This window comes from Scatophagus argus, chromosome 9 (genome assembly GCF_020382885.2).
Source record: "Scatophagus argus isolate fScaArg1 chromosome 9, fScaArg1.pri, whole genome shotgun sequence".
Lineage (NCBI taxonomy): Eukaryota > Metazoa > Chordata > Actinopteri > Scatophagidae > Scatophagus > Scatophagus argus.
Genome location: NC_058501.1, coordinates 17,021,290 through 17,040,018, shown reverse-complemented (window position 1 = coordinate 17,040,018; position 18,729 = coordinate 17,021,290). Strand labels below are relative to the sequence as shown.

General features: G+C 41.0%; 1 protein-coding gene and 3 non-coding genes across 5 annotated transcripts; all 4 read right to left on the bottom strand.

The window, feature by feature from the left end:
* Nucleotides 1-314: 314 nt before the first annotated feature.
* On the bottom strand, nt 315-18,545 carry ncapd2 (non-SMC condensin I complex, subunit D2). Of its 2 annotated transcripts, none has more exons than XM_046399131.1 (32): nt 18,393-18,545; nt 17,856-17,975; nt 17,670-17,745; nt 17,527-17,585; nt 17,253-17,428; nt 16,576-16,718; nt 15,959-16,086; nt 15,636-15,759; nt 15,365-15,512; nt 13,884-14,081; nt 13,667-13,801; nt 13,498-13,585; nt 12,250-12,454; nt 11,997-12,115; nt 10,829-11,029; nt 10,566-10,740; nt 10,194-10,278; nt 9,883-10,019; nt 7,963-8,095; nt 7,646-7,721; nt 7,352-7,567; nt 7,083-7,243; nt 5,551-5,662; nt 5,312-5,435; nt 4,736-4,891; nt 2,822-2,999; nt 2,431-2,525; nt 2,202-2,282; nt 1,486-1,669; nt 1,221-1,389; nt 993-1,112; nt 315-631 (listed from the first exon to the last, which is right to left on the bottom strand). In XM_046399131.1, the coding sequence occupies exons 2-32, from the start codon at nt 17,971-17,973 to the stop codon at nt 549-551; spliced, it is 4,203 nt and encodes a 1,400-aa protein (XP_046255087.1). In that variant the 5' UTR covers nt 17,974-17,975; nt 18,393-18,545; the 3' UTR covers nt 315-548. The 2 variants fall into 2 exon arrangements, with proteins under 2 accessions (XP_046255087.1, XP_046255088.1); XM_046399132.1 differs by having other exon boundaries at nt 5,551-5,659.
* On the bottom strand, nt 13,103-13,421 carry LOC124065502. The gene has a single exon (XR_006844433.1). It is a non-coding gene; the product is annotated as a small nucleolar RNA U85 (small nucleolar RNA).
* On the bottom strand, nt 14,299-14,588 carry LOC124065500. Its single transcript, XR_006844431.1, has one exon. It is a non-coding gene; the product is annotated as a small nucleolar RNA U85 (small nucleolar RNA).
* LOC124065501 lies at nt 16,828-17,167 on the bottom strand. The gene has a single exon (XR_006844432.1). It is a non-coding gene; the product is annotated as a small nucleolar RNA U85 (small nucleolar RNA).
* Nucleotides 18,546-18,729: the final 184 nt, after the last annotated feature.

Below are 18,729 nucleotides of genomic sequence, written 5' to 3'. Positions count from 1 at the left end.
AGACTCACTGGTGAGGAAGAAAGTGAAAGACTGAAATCTGACATGACAGAATACTTAAAGTAAAAGTAAAATTGAAAATGAAGTAAAGAAGCATGTGGGGTAGCAATACTGTCTGAGCAAGCTGTGACAACCTATTAAACACTGCTGTCCAAACATATAATACAAGCAGACACTCCGTGCTGCTTGTAATGATGGTATAAATTTACTTGACATAACCCAGCACACACCCAACCCTTCACACATTTGTTCATGTCAGCCTCTGGGGTTCTCTTCACTGTGTGACCCAGCTAAAACAAAGACAGGCAGCCAGAGACTTCCTATCAAAACCAGAACCAAGTTTATTAGGGACATCTTGATTCTATGTCATTAGATACATCAGAGCACTCTAGTTTGGTGCCTAAAAACAAGGTTGTTAAAAGAACAAAAAAAACCCCAAAAAAACGATTCAAATAAAAATGTAAAAATGTGTAAAAAATACAATGTAGAACTTTCAGATTTAACAGATTAAAAAGAAAACACAGAAATAAGACAGAAGAACGAGAGACAGATCAGTTTCTGAGGCGAGCTCGCCGGGATGTGCGAGCGATGGGTGTCGTCACTTTAGGGGTCTCACTCTCGGCCATTACAGCATCTGATGAAATAAATAAAGGAAGATTAGAAGCCGATGAAGCAAGACGAGTCACGGGCCGTTATCCTCTTCAAAAAGGCCACAGAACAAAAGTGTGTCCAGGAAAAAATTATAAAATGAAAGCGTTTCAGTGAATCATAATTATCTGAGAAGGAGATCCAGGTAGTTGCCACCTTATCAAATTTTATCTTTGGTATTCTGTAGATTTATTTCTAGTAGATTTTTCCTTCAAGATGCTTTCTATCAAACCATCCTAAGATCCTGGATTAGTGCTGCTGAAACGCACAGCTCACTTTAAAAAGTAATCGATGCACAACAGTCCCAAAGCTTCTTAGATGCCTCACTGTAATTGCACTGTACTCACCCTCTTCATCCTCCTCTTCATCACTGCTGAAAGTGATCACAGGTTTCTTGGACTTGCGAGATTTCTGAGGTGTCACAAAACTATCGTCACCGCGGCTAGAAATGGAGGGCTTTGCTTGACCTGGAACAAAAACATGGAAAATGTTCTTTACAGCAAATCAAAACAAAAACGGTTTTCTGCACGCACATTTGCGCAGGACCACTGAAGGTCAAATCTGTGAGCACTGACCTCTCTTTGTCCTGGCACGACCTCTGGTAGGCAGAGGTGTATGCATGACTGTCTTCTCGGTGGAACCTCCTTCTTTACGGTTCTCCTCGTCCATCTCTGGGCTTTCTACATTCTCCAGGCCCCGTGTGTGAACCGCAGTCAGCCGCTTCTCAAACTCATCTACCTGGGCCTGCGGAAATAAGAAGTTGCCATCAGTAAACACAAAGATTACAACAAAAAAAAAAAAAGGAATGATGGAAGTTGGAAATGGAGATGTATGTCGCACCTTAAACTGGGGTTTGGCCCCACGGCGGAGCTTCGCAGTGATGGAGAGCAGGGGCTGGTAGACTCCAGGTTCAGTTAACTTGTCACTATAACACTCCCAGCACTCCTGCAGCCTTTTAAAACCACGCTCACACATGGACAGCAGAGACAGAGACATGGCCAGGTCGCACCACTGACGCTCCGTCCTGAGGAGGGACGAAACCCGATTAGTAACTATGTGAAATGCATAGAAATTTTAGATTCTCAACATAAAAGCTCATTACTCATGAATATGCCTTTGCCCTGACATTTGGACCAAATCTCATTTTCCCGCAACCTCATAACTAAATTCACTTTGCCATTCTGTAATATAAAATGTCCTTCGTTTGAGTATAGATGCAGCATGAGTCAGAGGCAGAGCGAAGACCGGTTAGGCCAGTTGTTCTATCTACAGTACTTAACTATATGGGAAAACAGTTTCCATGACAAAATGAGTGAATAAGATGTCGGAGTGTGTGTGACAGGTGAACTGTGAACTCCCTCTAATTGTCGATCTCTTTTCACACACTGAAAACACCCACTAATTACCCACACTTCTACCCATGTATCTTGCGCAAATTAAATACTGCAGGACAGACTCAGAAATGAGCTGTGAAACATAAATGGGAAAAAAAAAATATGCAGGTCAGAGGTGTGACAAAGAGAAAAGAAAAGAGAGGGAGATGGAGATGTACTCACTTGGCAGTTCTGAAACGCTGACACAGTTTCTCGACCAGAGACTCCGTCTGTCTTTCTTTGGTGATGTAGGAGAAGAGCTGTCTGAAAACACATGCACAAGCAATTTACAGCATCTGAACTCTTTTTTACTTGAAAACTTCTGAAACAAGTCACGATTTTTCCTGAGTCCTGCTCCGCTGAACAAACTAGAGACATGATTATAGACTTAGCAAAAACACATGCAACTCACTTCATGATGGTATTGAAGTCCTCTGAGGTCATGCCTCTCTCTGGGTCGGACAGGCGGCTGATGATGTCCGGGAGCAGGTTGTAGATTGCATTGTCCTGTAAGGTAACATCAAGAGCAAAGTTAAAACCCTTCCCAGTTATTCAGGCTCCATCAAGTTTTCTTTAGATACGTGTGTGTTTGGATGCTTATTGCAAGTCCCCAGAATGTAAAAAAATCAAATATTAGGGCTCGCTTTAAGGTTAGGATGAGTTTAAGGGTTAGGATTAGGCAAGTAATGTTTATTGTTACAGTCAGGTGGTAATGTAGCCTTCAGGAAATGAATGTAAGTCTAATGTAATATCCCCAAAAGTGATGGAAACACCACTCTGTGTGTGTGTGTGTGTGTGTATACCTTTGCAGCCAGCTCATTGAAAAAGTTCAGGGCAAGGCTGGCAATGTGAGGCTCAGGGTCAATTAGCAGCACAGCCACCTCACTGACTTGCCCTTTGACCTTGAGCACATCCTTGAGCACCAACTGAGTAAGGACTGTCACAGCTGTCTGCCTCACCGAAGGGACCTCATCACTGAGCCTATAGGAGAAGAGGGTGAGAAATAACCGTCTAAATAAATATGCTACATTTTCTTTAACAAAAATGAAAGTGTACTAATATCTGCTGTAAGTGACTATTAATATTGCTCATTATCACTAAACACAAAGCACAGTTAGGAATGATAAAAACAGATTATCAAGGCAGGTGGTGGTGCATGAAACAATCACATAACTGCTGGTGACAGAGCATAGCCTTTTACTAAAGATAGGTAAAATAAATAAATAAATACACATACAAACATACAGACACACACACACACACACACATAATTCAAGCACTTTCAATGACCCATGTCTTTATGTCATTTCAACCTTTAGCGCTAACAGACAGACATTGCCAGTCCTAAAGACACACAGCTAGTCTAAGTAAAACATGGGTGCAAATAAAACAAAACAAAAACATTTCTGGCCACCAGTGCCTTCGTTATTTCTCAGTTCGAGTCAGTTAAGCTTTCTGTCAAGTTTGGGTTATTTGGCGAAACATTACGGAAAACAAACGACTGTCACAGCCTCAGGATGAACACAATGGGTTTGGACAGGCTGCGGCAGGGCAATCTGATAGAATTCTGAGACCAATTTAGATTTACCCTCACCCAAAACCACAGAACAAAAGAAACTCATTAACCATTTCTCATTATGCCAGGGAGCAGGACTCCTGGCAGAGGATCAAACACTTGTACATGGCACATCCACATGCCAATGTGGGAGCTTACAACAGCAATGAACAGGGTAATTAATTTTTAATGCTCTTATCAGGAGGCTCCAGGGCGGCAGTCTTGAGAACAGTGGAGGTGTTGGTGTGTGGGAGACAATTAGGGAACACTGTGAAACGCTTATCATGTAGAAAACACTAGAGGGGCGATGCAACATTAAAAAAAAAAAAAAAAAAAAAGTACAGAACATTTTACATGTGTGAGACACCTCAATGTGAGTATTATCCACATTATAATTAAAACCACACTTCATCATACCTAGCAACCTCAGCTGCTAAGCTGGCTATAGGCAATCAGTAACTGTGCAGAAACCACTAAGTGCTTTCAAAATGAAAAGCGTAGCCACAGAGCCTTTGACTTGACCCAAAATCATTCCTTTCTGCTCACCCAACTGGTCTGTATAATTACAACATACGCTAGTCATTGCTTCTGGTCACAATCTGTAACACACTAGTAATTAAGTTGTTTCTTGTCTAAAAGTGTCGTTGTCTGAGGCGGTCCAGGGCCCACCCCAGTTCACCAGTAGGGGGGTGGGTTTTCTACTGCCCATGAAGCTGTGGCAGGTTTCCATAGCAGCAACAACAGAGGTCAGAACACAAAGCAGATACCAGAGTTCGCCCACGTAGATCTCAAAGTTTGTATCCCCTCCACTAAAAAGTTGTGATGGAAAGAGTAAACTTTTCCCATCATGTGGCTCAGTGGAGCATTGTGACAGCCGCAACACTTCAGTGGCTGAGAGGAACAACACACTGAGACATCGTTGTGGTGGGGGAATCCGGATTGAAGATGGCTCAAGTGTACAAGCACAGGAGGAGACGTCATTTACTGTACCCCCACTCAGCTAAGCTATCAGGCGTAGGTTGTACTTCCATAACAAAACAAATCTGCGGGTAATATGACAATAATGTGCATCTAATGAGTTGCGAGGGTGAGTATGAGCTGTGGCAGTTACAAATTTATTCCATACTGCTGGGCTGATTTAATTGAATTGTCATTACATTACCTGGCATAGAGATTTTGTGTCCAGGGCTCCAAAATGTTTGGAAAACGGACTGTGAGATCTCCCAGGGCTATTATAGCATTTGCCCTGACCACAGGAAGAGTAGAGCGCTCCAGCACCGTAAACATGAGACGGATGTTTTCTTCACACACAGATGGGCTGAGCACAAGGGATAGAGAAATCACAGAATGAAGTTATACCCAAAATAAATAAATAAATCAGGTCAGTTCAAATTAAGCCATTTATTGACAACCTTCAACCTAATAGATTTAAAACTGTTCAGTTTGTTGTTGACTGCTTTTTTTCTCCTAAACTTCCAGTTTAAATGTCAGAAATTAGTCGTGAGGAACATCCCTAGTTCACACGAGTGATTGGGTAAATAAAACAATGAATTTTGTTGAAAATCAAGAGTAAATCTGAATTCAAGTATACTCTGAGTCTTAAAAACAACACGTTTAAAATAAACAAGTTTCCAAACTTTCAAGACTTTGTGCAAATAATGAGTGGACAAAAAAGGTAAAAACAACAGTCAGTGTGATGCATACAGTGAAAGAACATGGGAATAGGCGGTGCGTTTACCTTATCATCATGTACTGAGAGAGAGCCAGACAGGCAGCAGTGGTGAGCTGTGGGTGAGAATAGCGTCCTGGGGAGCTGCAGACTCTCACCAGCAGGGGAAGGAATGCACACAGCAGGTTCTCCTCTATACATGCAGAGAGGAGGGTGGGGAGAAAACGTTTCAGAAATATGTATGAAAACATTGGTTTTAAATGCAGTTCAATGTGGGACAAAAACAAAAGATAAGAGGTTTTCACTACCAGCCAGTAATTCAGTCTCGCAGATCTTTCTGATAAGTTCAGCCTCCGTATCTTCAGCAGAGGCACCAATCAAACCCAGGTCCTCCTCCATAGCACTTTCATTAGCTGCCTGCTGTTGGAAATACACAAATGCTTCAAAAACAGCCACTCGTCTCTCTAATATATTCCTGGAAAACATTATATGAGCCTTCTGACTTGTAAGAACCCTCTGCGAATGGCACAATCAGACTGGATTTTTAGATTTGCTTCCTATTTATTACTATGCGATGTGGGGCAAGAAACATTTGCTTCACGACGGGAATTGACCTGCCTATTTTGCTTCATGCAGAGTTCAAGTCTGATTGAGCTTTAAAAATGCAAAACCTTCAGGAAATGTTTGTTGAGGTCCTTGTTTGGCAACCACAGGCAAATTAATATAAGCAGCAAAAAAACAGATGTTTGGCTGAAGTGAGAACAAGAGGAGTGACATTAAAATGTTTGATAAACGCTTTATAATGTTACAACTACATGGACTGCTGATGGTCACCTGCACTACTTTTCACTTCACCATACAAGTGAATTTTGGTCTTAAAGCACCTTAAAGTGTCTTAAAGTAATACTTAATATTATCAAGTATTACTTATTAATTGGTTATTTTAATAATGTGAACATAACCACCACTTTTCTGCCACTTTCGGTCTCTGCTTATCTAAGAGAAAAAATATCTAAAAATTAAAATTAAATGACAAAAAAATGAAAAACTTCCCATGTTAATTAAGAAGACATTTATCTTCCTGTTCCCTGCTGAGCTAAACAATTATGAGCCGTCACTCATCTGACTGTGCCACTAAAATAAATCTTGTCTAGTCATCCTGCTGAGACTGATGATTTTCACCACACAGGGGGTTGTGTTGACTTAACTATACCATTAAAGTGTCTCCAAAAGTGCTTTTAAAAGCTGAGAACTGACATTTAGGCCTGACAAGTAGACACTTGATCATCCTCCAGTCACTACAATGTGAACTGAAACAGGACTGCAATCAATGGTTATTTTCATGAATAATTATCCGATCGTTTTGCCTATAAAACACATCATTTTTATTCAACCAACCGCCTAAAACAATTAACAATGGCAGAGTAGCAGCAAATCCTCACATCAGATCTCACGAGAAGGTGGAAGCATCAGATGTTTGGCATTTTTCTGTGCGTTCAGAGTATGCATGAGAGTAATGAATTGAAGGGGACAAAATATACAGGTTGCAAAACTCCAGCAATAATTTTTTTGTTTCAAAGTGAAAAGTTCCAATAATCCACCAACACCAGTGTGACCAGCACAAGATTTGACCAGTTGTTGATCACTTGTAGCCCCTACAGGCAAGTTAAGAGAAGAGTCTGCAGTCAATGACAATATAACACAAAACTGACAAAAACTGTCAGTCATCGCAACAATGAGGTTATTGAGCCTTTGTTTCGGTAAAAGAAAATTGCAATTCTAAAGAATAAAGTAGAGCCTGAGCTGTCCTGTTATACCCAAGTCTCTGCGGTTTCGTTACCTTAGTTTTGCTGGATGGGCCCTTTTCTTTCTCCTCTCTCTCTTCGGTCTCTCCTCTCCTCCTCCGCAGCTCAGTGCTCACACTGCGCTCAAGGTGAGACACCTGCCAGAAAGCCACACAGCCGCAGAGAGCCAACAGCTGGGCCAGACACACACAGTTCACTGCAGGAGAGAAAAACACATGAGCACGTGTGATTAAGAGGATGCTGATAAGAAAGCAAGCAACACAGTGGCAGGTTACACTGTGGGTGAAGTTACAATGGGACTCACCTTGTTCACCTTGCTCGTTGGACTCTTGAGATCCATCTTGCATTTGGCCAGCATCCTTGTTGATTTCGCCACCCTCTGCAATCTGATCTAGCAAGAGGCGAGCGCTGCGCTGGAGAAGGCGGGAGCACAGTTGGTCAGGGGATTCAGCCAGGAAGTAGATGAGACAAACAGCCTTCTCCATGAAGCTCTGCCAGTATGGGTCTTCCATCACCACACCTGGAGTAAGTACCAACATATGCAATCAGTTTAAAACAAAAACAAACAAAAAAAGAAATTCCATTTGTCTTCATTTACCTTCAGCGATGGCCTGTGTGAGGCAGGTGAAGAGCTGATGGTCCTGGGGCAGTCTGAATGGAGCACCTTTTGTTTGCTAGTGGAAATAATACAGTGTATGATATTTATAGGTTTAATATTTCAGCAAGAAATGTCTGTTCTGCATCCATATTTTAAAATGTGCATAAACCGTAGTGGAAATGGCGATTGATTTGTAATTTAAGATCTCTTATTATAGAAGAGTAAATTTTTGAACCCACTGACTCAATCAACAGGCCTCAGTCAATGGAGCCCTCTGGTCATGAGGAAATGCACAGAAGCAAACTATGGTTACTTACCCTGACATGGTCAGTGATGTTACAAATGGTGATAACTGTATCTCTGGCCAGAAGAAAGTCTTCAGTCACCTTTTCTCCCAGAGCCACCGAACAAAGAGTATCCAGGTTACTGAGGACCACCTCCCTCTCTGCCCTGATAGATTCACATACATACAACACATTTTTACAAAGAGGTATAAAGTACATATTTTATATTCCCAAATGATCGTGTGATTATGCAAAGTGAAGTAATAACATCTCTGCCCTACATCACCCCAACTGCTGTGTGCTGGCCTTGCCAGTGCTCGGCTGCTGCCCAGATAATGCATGTAGGAGGATGGGTTAGGAGAAGCATATAAGATTTAATAGGTTATGAATGCTGCTGGCTGGATGAAGAGAGGCAGCAGCGTGGGTGGACTGCAGATAGTCTCTCTTTACTCTCTTGCTCACTCTTCCCTACAGCAGTAGCAGTCTTTGAGGGGAAACACTAAAAAAATATATATATATGTATATATTCAGTGAAACAGACTGGCAAGGAGCCTACTTATATAGTCGTGACTTTGATTATGATGAACTGAGCTTGTATTCTGACTAATGAGAGGATGTGCTGAATGTCAAGTAGCTGAGGCAGAACCAAAATGTAAAATGAAGAGCCTTTGCAGATTTTCCACAATGTTCTGAAAACATACACAAAACTTTAACAGTGAAGTCGGTTTTCTCTTCTGCCAACAGATGAAAGGACATACTGTTCATTTTAATATACAACAAAGAATAAGGTTTGTTCGGATTACTGCAGTTCTGACTTGATCCAGTTGACACCTGTAAAAAAATGGGGTTTGTATCTGGATATAAAGAAGGTTTATGTTTTAGAAAAGGGTGTTAAGCAGGGCTTCAAACATATGGTAAATTGAAATCATCTAATAATAGCAGCTGTAATTTCTTTTACTGAAGACTATTCAATCAAAAATTGCAATGAAAATAATAATGATAATAATAATTTCCAAATTCAGCAAAAATTAACTAAGACTAAGATATGTTGTAAATATTAAATATATTAAGTATGTAAAGATTTTTGAGAAGCCATGCCACTCTGACTTGTATATTATTTGGGATTACTGCAACTTTAATGGCTGAAAATCACAACAACTTTAGACTTCATTCGCGCTCAGTTCTACTGAATTGGACCATGATATGCGCACAGGTTCAACAGACAGTCAGTGACATGTAAAGGCACATTGTGAGGAAGGACTGCTCTGTGCTGCAGAAACATCATGACTCAATTTGAAAGTTGTCATAGACCTCAGCAGAGCTCCATTAAAATCAGTTCTCCCAGTCAACACATCTCTCCTACATCCATAGAACACAAGCCAGAAGTGTGCACAGTACCTGTAAGCATGACTGTAATAAAAACAGAGTGGTTTATGTTGCCTTTTTTAAAATGAAAAAATAAGTAGAAGATGCATAGTATCACGTCTAATTATCCTACAACCTGCCATATTTGTTTTGGTTGGCATCACCACCTACTCTGCTGCACTGCATAGTGTGTGAATGAGAAACTGATTCAACATGAGTAGTGTTGGGACACATCAGTATCTAGATATTGATCAAAACACAAGGTGTTAATAGAGCACACCAAGAATGACAAACTAAAATATTTCCTAGGTTTGAACACAAAACGAAAATGCACACATGCACTGTGGGTACTTATCCAACGACTCATGCTACTCTACACAGTCAGAGTAGGTGGATCTGAGTCATTTTGGCCTGCTCCTTTAGAAATGAGTCGCAAATTTTTTTTACCAGAATAACCCACCCTTCAAAGGCAAAAAAAAGTTATTAACTCTCATTAAGTAAACTTGCATGACCCCCCTTTCATCATCACAGCATAAGAAGTTTATTTTTTTTTTTAGGAGCAAAGTGAAAGAAGCCTTAGTGTCTTACCGTGCAGCCATGCCTAGCAGTAAAACCGCAGCTCGCCTGTTTAAACCTGAAGTTTCTCGTTTGCCAGTAAACCTCTCCCACAAGACCTGGACTACAGTAGACTGGAGATTGCTGCTACTGCCAAAGAACTCCTGTACCTGAAGAAACATTTCTGGATGGTTAAAACTCTGTGTGCTTTATTTCTAAAGAAAGTATTTAAATCCAAAACAAGACAACAATTTATGGCTCATATGCCTCAATATTCTGTACAGTTTACTATAGCCGTGTATAACTGACCATCATGCACAGAAATGATCCATGTAATCACTCACGATTTCCTCAAGACATTGGATTGTTCCCAGAGATGCATCCACCATCAGCTCAGACAGACTGTCCACAAGAGTCTGGGCTTTCATCCTAATGAATAATGACTTTTAATTTTGCTTGCACCACAGTATGGCAGGCCAGTAATTTTGAATATGCCTGACGCAACACACAAGATAATAAAGTCATTTCATGGCATGATCTTTGTTTTGTCACTATTGTTAAACAGCAAGCCTGGCATTACTGTAACCCTCAAGAGACTTCAGCACCTGACTAAATAAGAAGGCCAACAGTCAAAATTTTATTAAAATAAATGTGGAATTATCTGAAATCACATGAAAGCTGTCAACACATTGAGAAGATGAAGCAGTTTCACAGACCTGATGGTGTCTCCCTGAGGGTTTAGGTACAGACGCCTGTAGGCCTGAACCACAGCGTCTTTAATGGCAGCGTCAGTTGACCAGACCAGAGGCAACATCTTCCTAACTCCACTGACAGAGTTGGCGACGCTGAACTCGCATACTGTCACACAAAACTGCACAGCCTCTTGGACCACTAGAACCACAGACTTCAGTTGTCAAATATGAAAATATATAAGGGGTTGTAATAGGTTTGCAGCCTGGAGAATATTGCTCAAATCTACCTGAAGTGGTTTTCCAGTAGAGCATGGAATTAATGACAGAGATTGCTCTTTCCACCTGTAAGGAGAAAGTCTCTGTGTCTCTCAGGTACTGCACCAACATCTCCTGCTTCTTTAGCTCCGCATCATCCCCCTCCTTCTCTCCCTCTTTCTGTGGGGTTGGAGGTAAGTTCTGGCTGACCTCAGAGGTGTCCTCATCAGAGCCTAAGGAAAAATAAGAATGTAAAAATAATGAAACAGTTCTCCATTCCTGCAGATGCTGTGTAGTAATTAAGTTAAACTTCTCTTCTCTGTAAAGTTTTAGTATGTAAGGAACCAATGGAGGTGCTAAATTTACATTAAATGCAAGAATAAGCCATAAAATTCAAGGCAGCATCTGCACACCAGTCTCATTTTTGCTGTCTGCAAGTATTACAGGGCCAGTGCATATTACGTGTATATTAAAAAGTACACATCACAAATTATTGTTGTTGTCTGCAATGTTTGTTCTTCAGCACGGCTATCCCAGTGATTTAACTGGCTCAGGGTTATATTTCCATCTCCATTCACCAACACTTCATGGACCCACCTTAGACAGTTGAAGAAAACCCTGAAAATTAAGATCGACAATAAAGCTAATATATGTGAGTAACTACTGGTAATTAAGCAATTGTATTGTAATTCTGATTAACAGAAGTGCACACCTGAACTGCTGGATGCCAAAGCAGTCATAATACAGAGGCTTAAATCTAAAAAGGTTTTATTTTACATGTCCCATTTCACATTCATCAACAAATGTGAACCAAGTTGCCAACATTGTCTGATAGTTTTTCGACTCAACACGTGTATTTGGCATACCTGTAAAACTGCTGCAGTGTTGGCGGAGGTTGTGTCATACTCAGTCATCCAGTGTTATGAAATAAATTACGAATGAGATGGCTGATTTGAGAAGTGCAGTGTTCTATGCTCAAAATATATCCTGTACTCTCACAGCAAATATTATGAACTAGTCAGTTTTAATGAAGTGACACAGAAGGAAATTCACTTCACATTAGTTGTCAGTCATGAGAAAAGACAAAGAACTGAATCTTAAATCAGTCCAATTTCGCTTCCATTAAGACTTGCATGAGAGAGCACTTTCAGTGAGTAACTCTGGATACAATGCGTCAGAGGGACTGAGTGCAGACGTTACCTTTGAAAATCAGAGCCAGGGTGTTCATTAAAGTCTCATGGGTCAGAGTGGACAAAGAAGCAAACATCTCAGACTCAGGGAAGCACGTGTGGGCTCTTACACAAAGACGCACGGCATTCCTGTATAAGAGGAAGAAAAGCAAGGACGGAAAATAAATTTCATGTATCAAATTGTTGGCTAACTGACAGTACAGGAGAAGAAAATCCTACAGGTAGCAGCACTTCAGTCAACTTCAACCCTCGATTAGCATCACCTGTATTTGTTGTCACGGAGGTACTGAGCAATCTTCACTGCAGTTTTTCTGTCATCATCTTCTTCCTCCACATCCCTGCCACCGTCGTCCTCCTCCTCCTGCTGCTCCTTCTCTGCTTCACTTGCAGGCTCCAGCTCTGTCCTGACAGTGACGAGCAGCTCAGGCTCCATGGCGGCCCACAGCTCAGATGCTTTAATCACAGCCACTGCCAGCAGGCAGAGGGAAAGGAGGGAAACAAAAATCAAATCCAGTAAGTATGACTCAGGTCAGAGCTACAAAGACAATTTCAGAACAAATAAGAAAAAAAAATCAATTAGCAGCAGGACAGAATGGTAAAACAGCTGTTAACAGGGTAAAAAAAATTTGGGCTGATTTATTGTGCTCTCGGGTGCCACCATTTGATCATATGCTGTAATGTTTTCCTGCCGGATCACAGTATTTCTAATTGATAACTGAGGTTGTGCTCTTATTAAAGCTAATAAAGACAGTGGTTGGAAGGCAAGTCTGGTTTAACTAGTTATGAATGCTTCTACCCACCTTGGAAAAATGTATTTGATAAAAAAAGTGGATCCGTTTGCCCAGAAACAAAATTAAATCGAAATTAATCAATGCCATAATTACTGCTGCATTCATGTGTGGTCAGAAAATTTACACATTGAATCCTGTTGTCAAATTTTTCTCCCTGGATTCAATTTATCTAAAACCGTGAGACTTTTGGCACCTGATTACTTCTGAGGCAATTTCAAATTCTAGAAATGAACTCCTGGCACAGCTTAAATTTACATGTGTAAATTTTCAGATGTTTTGAGGGGACAGACTTGGGCTACTGGGTTTAACTGAGTTTTCTGAACTTCACCCTCAGATTACCAAAGAAGCAACTCATGGCTGACTGAACCGCAAAGATAATTGGGTGAACTTCATTGCCTCTTACACACGTACACAAATGCACACACAACCATACACAGAAACACACACACTGTCAGCTTCATCCCCGATTACTCCACTGTAGCTTTAAAGGAATACTTTGGGGGTGAGCCAAAACACTGTAGGCAGGCCCTTACAGCAGAGCAGGAATTCTCCTCTGCACTGCCAAGATTACCTGCCAGTATCGGTAAAGAAGAACCCAATTCTCATTCAGTAAGCTCGTATTCGCCTTGGTCTCATCACTGGGCAAACTTTGACTGAGCTCAAAATGAAACAAGTTCCTTTTTTTTTTTTTTTTTGAAAGATGACAAGGTTCATCCTAACCTGGTGCTTTTCCCTCCAGTTTCTCTTTCATCTCTTTGAGTTTAGCAGTCTCTTTCTCCAGGGGTTTCTTCAGATCTGCACTGCTCAACTGAAACAAGACCATATTCTGATGAGATGTGACCTCAAAATGTCAGCTAATCTGCATCCAAATCAAGCTGATTTTAGTGACCTTGCAGCTATAGGGGTTGTGTGCGATGAAAGCTGCCAATAGCTGGATGGCGTTCTTCACAGCATTTATGGATTTGTCCATCAGTCGTCCCACGGCAAGCTCCATCACCTCACTGTACCTACACAGGGGCAGTGCCTAAACACATAAAGACAAGTTTATTACCTCAGGAGACTTTAATAACATGCATTTAGGGATATACAAGAATGTGAACGCATACTTTGCTGTTGACGATGCGTGCGTACACTTGCAACACACGTGCCCTGACATGGGAGTGTGTGTCATGTATATGCTCCTGCAGCGTGTCAAAGAAGCGGTCACGATCCGCTTTACCGGACTCGTCCAATCCGTCACCACACAGGACCCGCACGAGGATCTCTCCCAGCACCTCACACACGGCAATACGCATTGTGTGGCTCTGGAAAAAAAGTGGGAAATAAGTAATAAGTCTGCATTTCATCTTGTTATTGTGTAAGGAAACTAATAATCAACACTTTAATGAGGATTTGTGCATTGTGGGGTTTCATGGCAGAACTTCAAAGATTGCATGTGTGCATAAGAACTACTCGCAAATAAAATAGAACACTTGAGAACAAACAACTCATTCTGTGTCCAGAATTTGAATTTCTGAAATCTGCCCTCAGATTACCAAAGAGGCAATTCATTGCTAACTGAATAGCAAAAAGAGCTGGGTGAACTTCTTGTCTCTCACTCTCTCTCACACACACACTGTTAGCATCATCCCACCAATTACCCTTCTGTGACTGTAGAAGAATAATTTGGGACAAGCCAGGTTACTGTAGGCAGGCCCTTACAGCAGAGCAGGAATTCTCCTCTGCACTGCCAAGATTACCTGCCACTAGAGACAAGAAGAAGCCAGCTCTCATTCAGTGAGCTCGTATTCGCCTTGGTCTCATCACTGGGCAAAAAGGAGACTGAGCATGGGGGAAAAAAACTCAAGCTGGGTGTAGGTAGAAAAGGTAGAAGGTAGAAAATTTTGACTAAAATGACACTCATCGAGTCCAGTCTAAGGAGTGATGCATTGTGGTATTGTTGTAGCAAATTAATACTTAAGTACAGACACGCTACTTTTTGTTATTCAAGTTCCATTTTGAGAGTCACTTCATAAGAAACTCAAACGTTTTACTTGAAGATTATTTTAAATTTTACTGATTCTGTGAAGTCCTCACCTTATGGTCTGATACCCTCTCAGGCAGAAAACATTACTGCACACTCCATTAGAAGAGAAAAGAACTCTGCTTCTCTGCAGTGTCTTATTTTTTAATACATGTGGCACAAGGTAATTACAGCCCAAGATATTGATAAGAACTTAACAGCACTAAATGAAAGCTCCAGGCCTATCAGCTCAGTCCCCCCAGACTGGCAAAACTACAAACTTCTACACAGAAAGCCTTGAAAAGTTAAAGCAGCAGTGAGGAACTGAAATCTCCCAACTCAATGAAGCTGTGTGTGCTCTCATGAGGACTCATTTCTTTACATAAGCAGCACTGTTGCTCACACACAAAGGCCAGCATAGAGATTAATATTAAAGTTTATATCTTCACACTGTCACATAAGCCTTTATGCCAGATCAATGTTTGAGCAAGTTGCTATTGATTTAAATTCACTATTTGTCCCCATCTGGAGCTGTAATTTAATAATTCAATGTTAACAGGATGAATATGTTCAAGTGTACAGTACCTCTCCTTCCAGGTGTGTGATGAGCACACTAATGTAGGGGATCATTAATTCAGGTACGAGAGCGCCGAGTTCCGAAAGGAAGGAAGCAAAGGCTTTGACCCCAGATCCTTCTCGAGCGAGCTCTTCACTTGACTTCTGACCAATCTCCCTGAAGGAAGGGTTAAAATAACATGGCATGAGCTCCATCATGATTTCCATTAACAGAATTACAAAGAGAAATGCTTGCTTGAAATGTATGACATAATGTGACATCCAAATTATGCATACTGACCTTATTACTTCTCCTATGATAGCCCTGACTCCATATTCTGTGCTCCACACAAACACTGCCTGCGCGAACACAGATGACAACTGCTCAAAGTGTTGCAGCAACTGGATCACCTTCACACTTGCACCTGTAAGGGTTTAGAGAGAGTGTCCATACTAAAGTCAAAGTGTTTCCCAGCTTGGTTTTGTACACTGACTAACAGGCAGGAGGTCCTGTAATGTTGCTTTTTGATCTTTATACAAGACATTTTTGAAACAAACAGGATTGATATACTTGATCAGTTATGAATCTTGCTCGCGGGTTCAAAATATGACTGAGAGACTAACCCAGGAGGTGATTGTACTTCTTGATTAGCACCCCCAACAGGTGGATTATACAATCTCTGGTGGGTTTGCTCTTGACGTGACCGATGGTTGGGTTCTCAAGCAATTTATAGCAGCAGCAGGTCACACAGCTAAGAGAAGGAAAGGACAAAACAAAGAATTTAAAGTTTGTTCATGTTGTGGTGCCGTCAAATTTGACAATTTATATTATTTAGAAAAACTATAATGACAGTGTTTGTTATGTTCTGCTTCACTTAAAACTGAACTATAAAAGAGCTTCTAGTACCAATGAGATCCCAAAACAAATTGATTTCTTCCCTAAGAAACGTTCACTGTAAGTACGTTGTGTTGAAAATAAAAAAATTAGGGCCATGAGGAAGTGACCATAATCGAAAAGTTAAATAAAGCAATTTAACACTGCTCAAAAACTCCATCCAACCTTGCTAGGTTTTTATTAATGGAAAAGCAAATGTTGTTCTTTAAGATAAGCTCCAATTAAGGTTAGAGTGTTATCAGTGCTGAGCAGAAATCTGGAAAAGAAAGTGGGAAATTACACCAACTAACTAAATTAAGACAGCTAAGCCTGACAGCATACTCTTGCCCACAGTTCAGCAGAGTACCTGATAAACTCTTCCTCAACCAGGGAGAGGTTCCAGAGGGAACGGATATCCAGCTGGACGAGCTGGACAAGGGCCTGTAGTACCTTCTCTCTCTCTGAGTCCCACTGCAGCAATCCTTCACCACCTTTGCCTTTTTTACCACCCTAAGCAACACAGACAAAACCTGATAAATTCAAATGGGTGCATAATTAATCAATGAAGTTAAGATTCATAGACTACAGTGAAATAATGTGCAATTTAAGTTAACATGTATGCCCTCAGATTACCAAAGACTAGTTCATAATCGCCAAACCAACTACTGAGACTATGGCCGCTTGACAGCTGATACATATACAATCATTCAGCAACAAACAGACAAACAAACAAACAAACAAACATCCGTACATTGTTTGACATCTCCTACAAGTCCCATCCCATTCCTCTGGGGGGGGACAGAAAATGTAGAAAGTGACAAGTTAACTGTGGATGGGCCCTTACAGCAATGCAATACAACTAAATCACACTACCAAGACTACCCATCTAACAGCAGGCAAAGGCCACAATCTCTTGGTCTGACTGGATCATAAAAGTTGCCATGATCTCATCAGTGGGCACTTAAAATGGTTAAACACATAACAATTCAAGACCATAGCCAGTAAGAAAGTGAGGTTAAGAAGCTATGTCTCTTATAACCATACCTTCCCTGGTGCTGTGATAATACTTTGTCTATAGGAGTCACTTTCAAGGGTCTCTGTGAGTTTGCAGAGCAGAAAGACACTCATTTTAACTGCATTAAGTTTGTCTTTGCGTTCTGCAGCTGAGACAGAGGTGGAGATGAGAAGTGACGGCAGGGAAGCAGCCAGACCACTAACCACTAAAAGAGAAAGAAAAATTCAATCAGTAAGTGATCATCTCAGCATATCAAGGTTGCATTTTTGCTGTATTAAACATACAAACATAAAATGCTCTAACCTTGTACTAGTAATTCCAGAGTATCCTCTTTCACATTGAGCTCCACTGAGTTACAGTGCCTTAAAAAGTAAACACAGTAGATTTGTACACATACGATCATTAATAGTAATAACTAGAGAAAGCTACAAACGGGCAACACTTACTGCAGCACACTGTAGCCCGTGTCGAAGTGTTCCAATATACACAAAGGCCCCTGGCTTCTCAGTGCTGATTTGAATTCTATGGTAAAATGAGACAAAACACTCGTCGGGTACATCACAAACACGGACCAAACAAGGGATAAAAACGTCGGACAAAGAAACAGAAGCACTTGTACTTTCACTACTTACTACTGATGTAGAGGGGCAGCTGTTTTGGAGGCACCACATCCTGAACGACGTACTGGTTGATGCCCCCAGTCTTCACCAGGTCACCCACGCACACAGGCACAAAAAAGTCCCACGACATCCCTGCGTCAAAAAGAAAAAAGAAAGAAGAACCATTACTTTAGTTCACTTTCAAGGTTAATGTTTAAACCAGTTTAAGTTACTTAGTCAGCATTGTTTACAATGTAACCGTGCTACGGCTAAACTAGCAACAACCTTCGAAACAAGGTAGTGCTAGGATCTTTGATCATCATATCAACAAGATTAAATTAAATCACGATATTTTGGTCCGTTTTAACGCTAGCTAGGATGCTAAACAGGTCGACTAAAGAGACTGAGCAACACTAAACTGATTTACTGCTGATAAAGTTAGACGGTCAATTAGCTCGCCTAGCGCATCTGTGTAGCTTTTGAGCTGTGACGTTATTAACAGAAACGAGTGTACCTAAACTTAACCAACTTTTTTTTTTTTTTTTACGAACGTTGAATAACATCTCTCACCTGTAACGCCTGCAGTCTCGTTAGCCACAATTTCAACCTCTAAAGACCAAAGTGTAGTCTGCTCTATCCACCGCCTGCAAGCGGTTTGAATCCACCGATTTTCAAATTTGCTGTGGACATCGCGCCAAAGTAATCTGACGTCACATACATGCGCCTTCGTTGCCAACCACTTTCATACATCACCACCTACTGGTGAACGATGAGCACTACAACACGAACTTACAGTTGTCGTGACAGACCATCTGAATAAGACTGAACAGTTTAATTAACAAGCACAAAGACAAAAAAACACAAAACCATTTTTTTGAGGTAGTAGCTGTATTCAAATGATTGACAA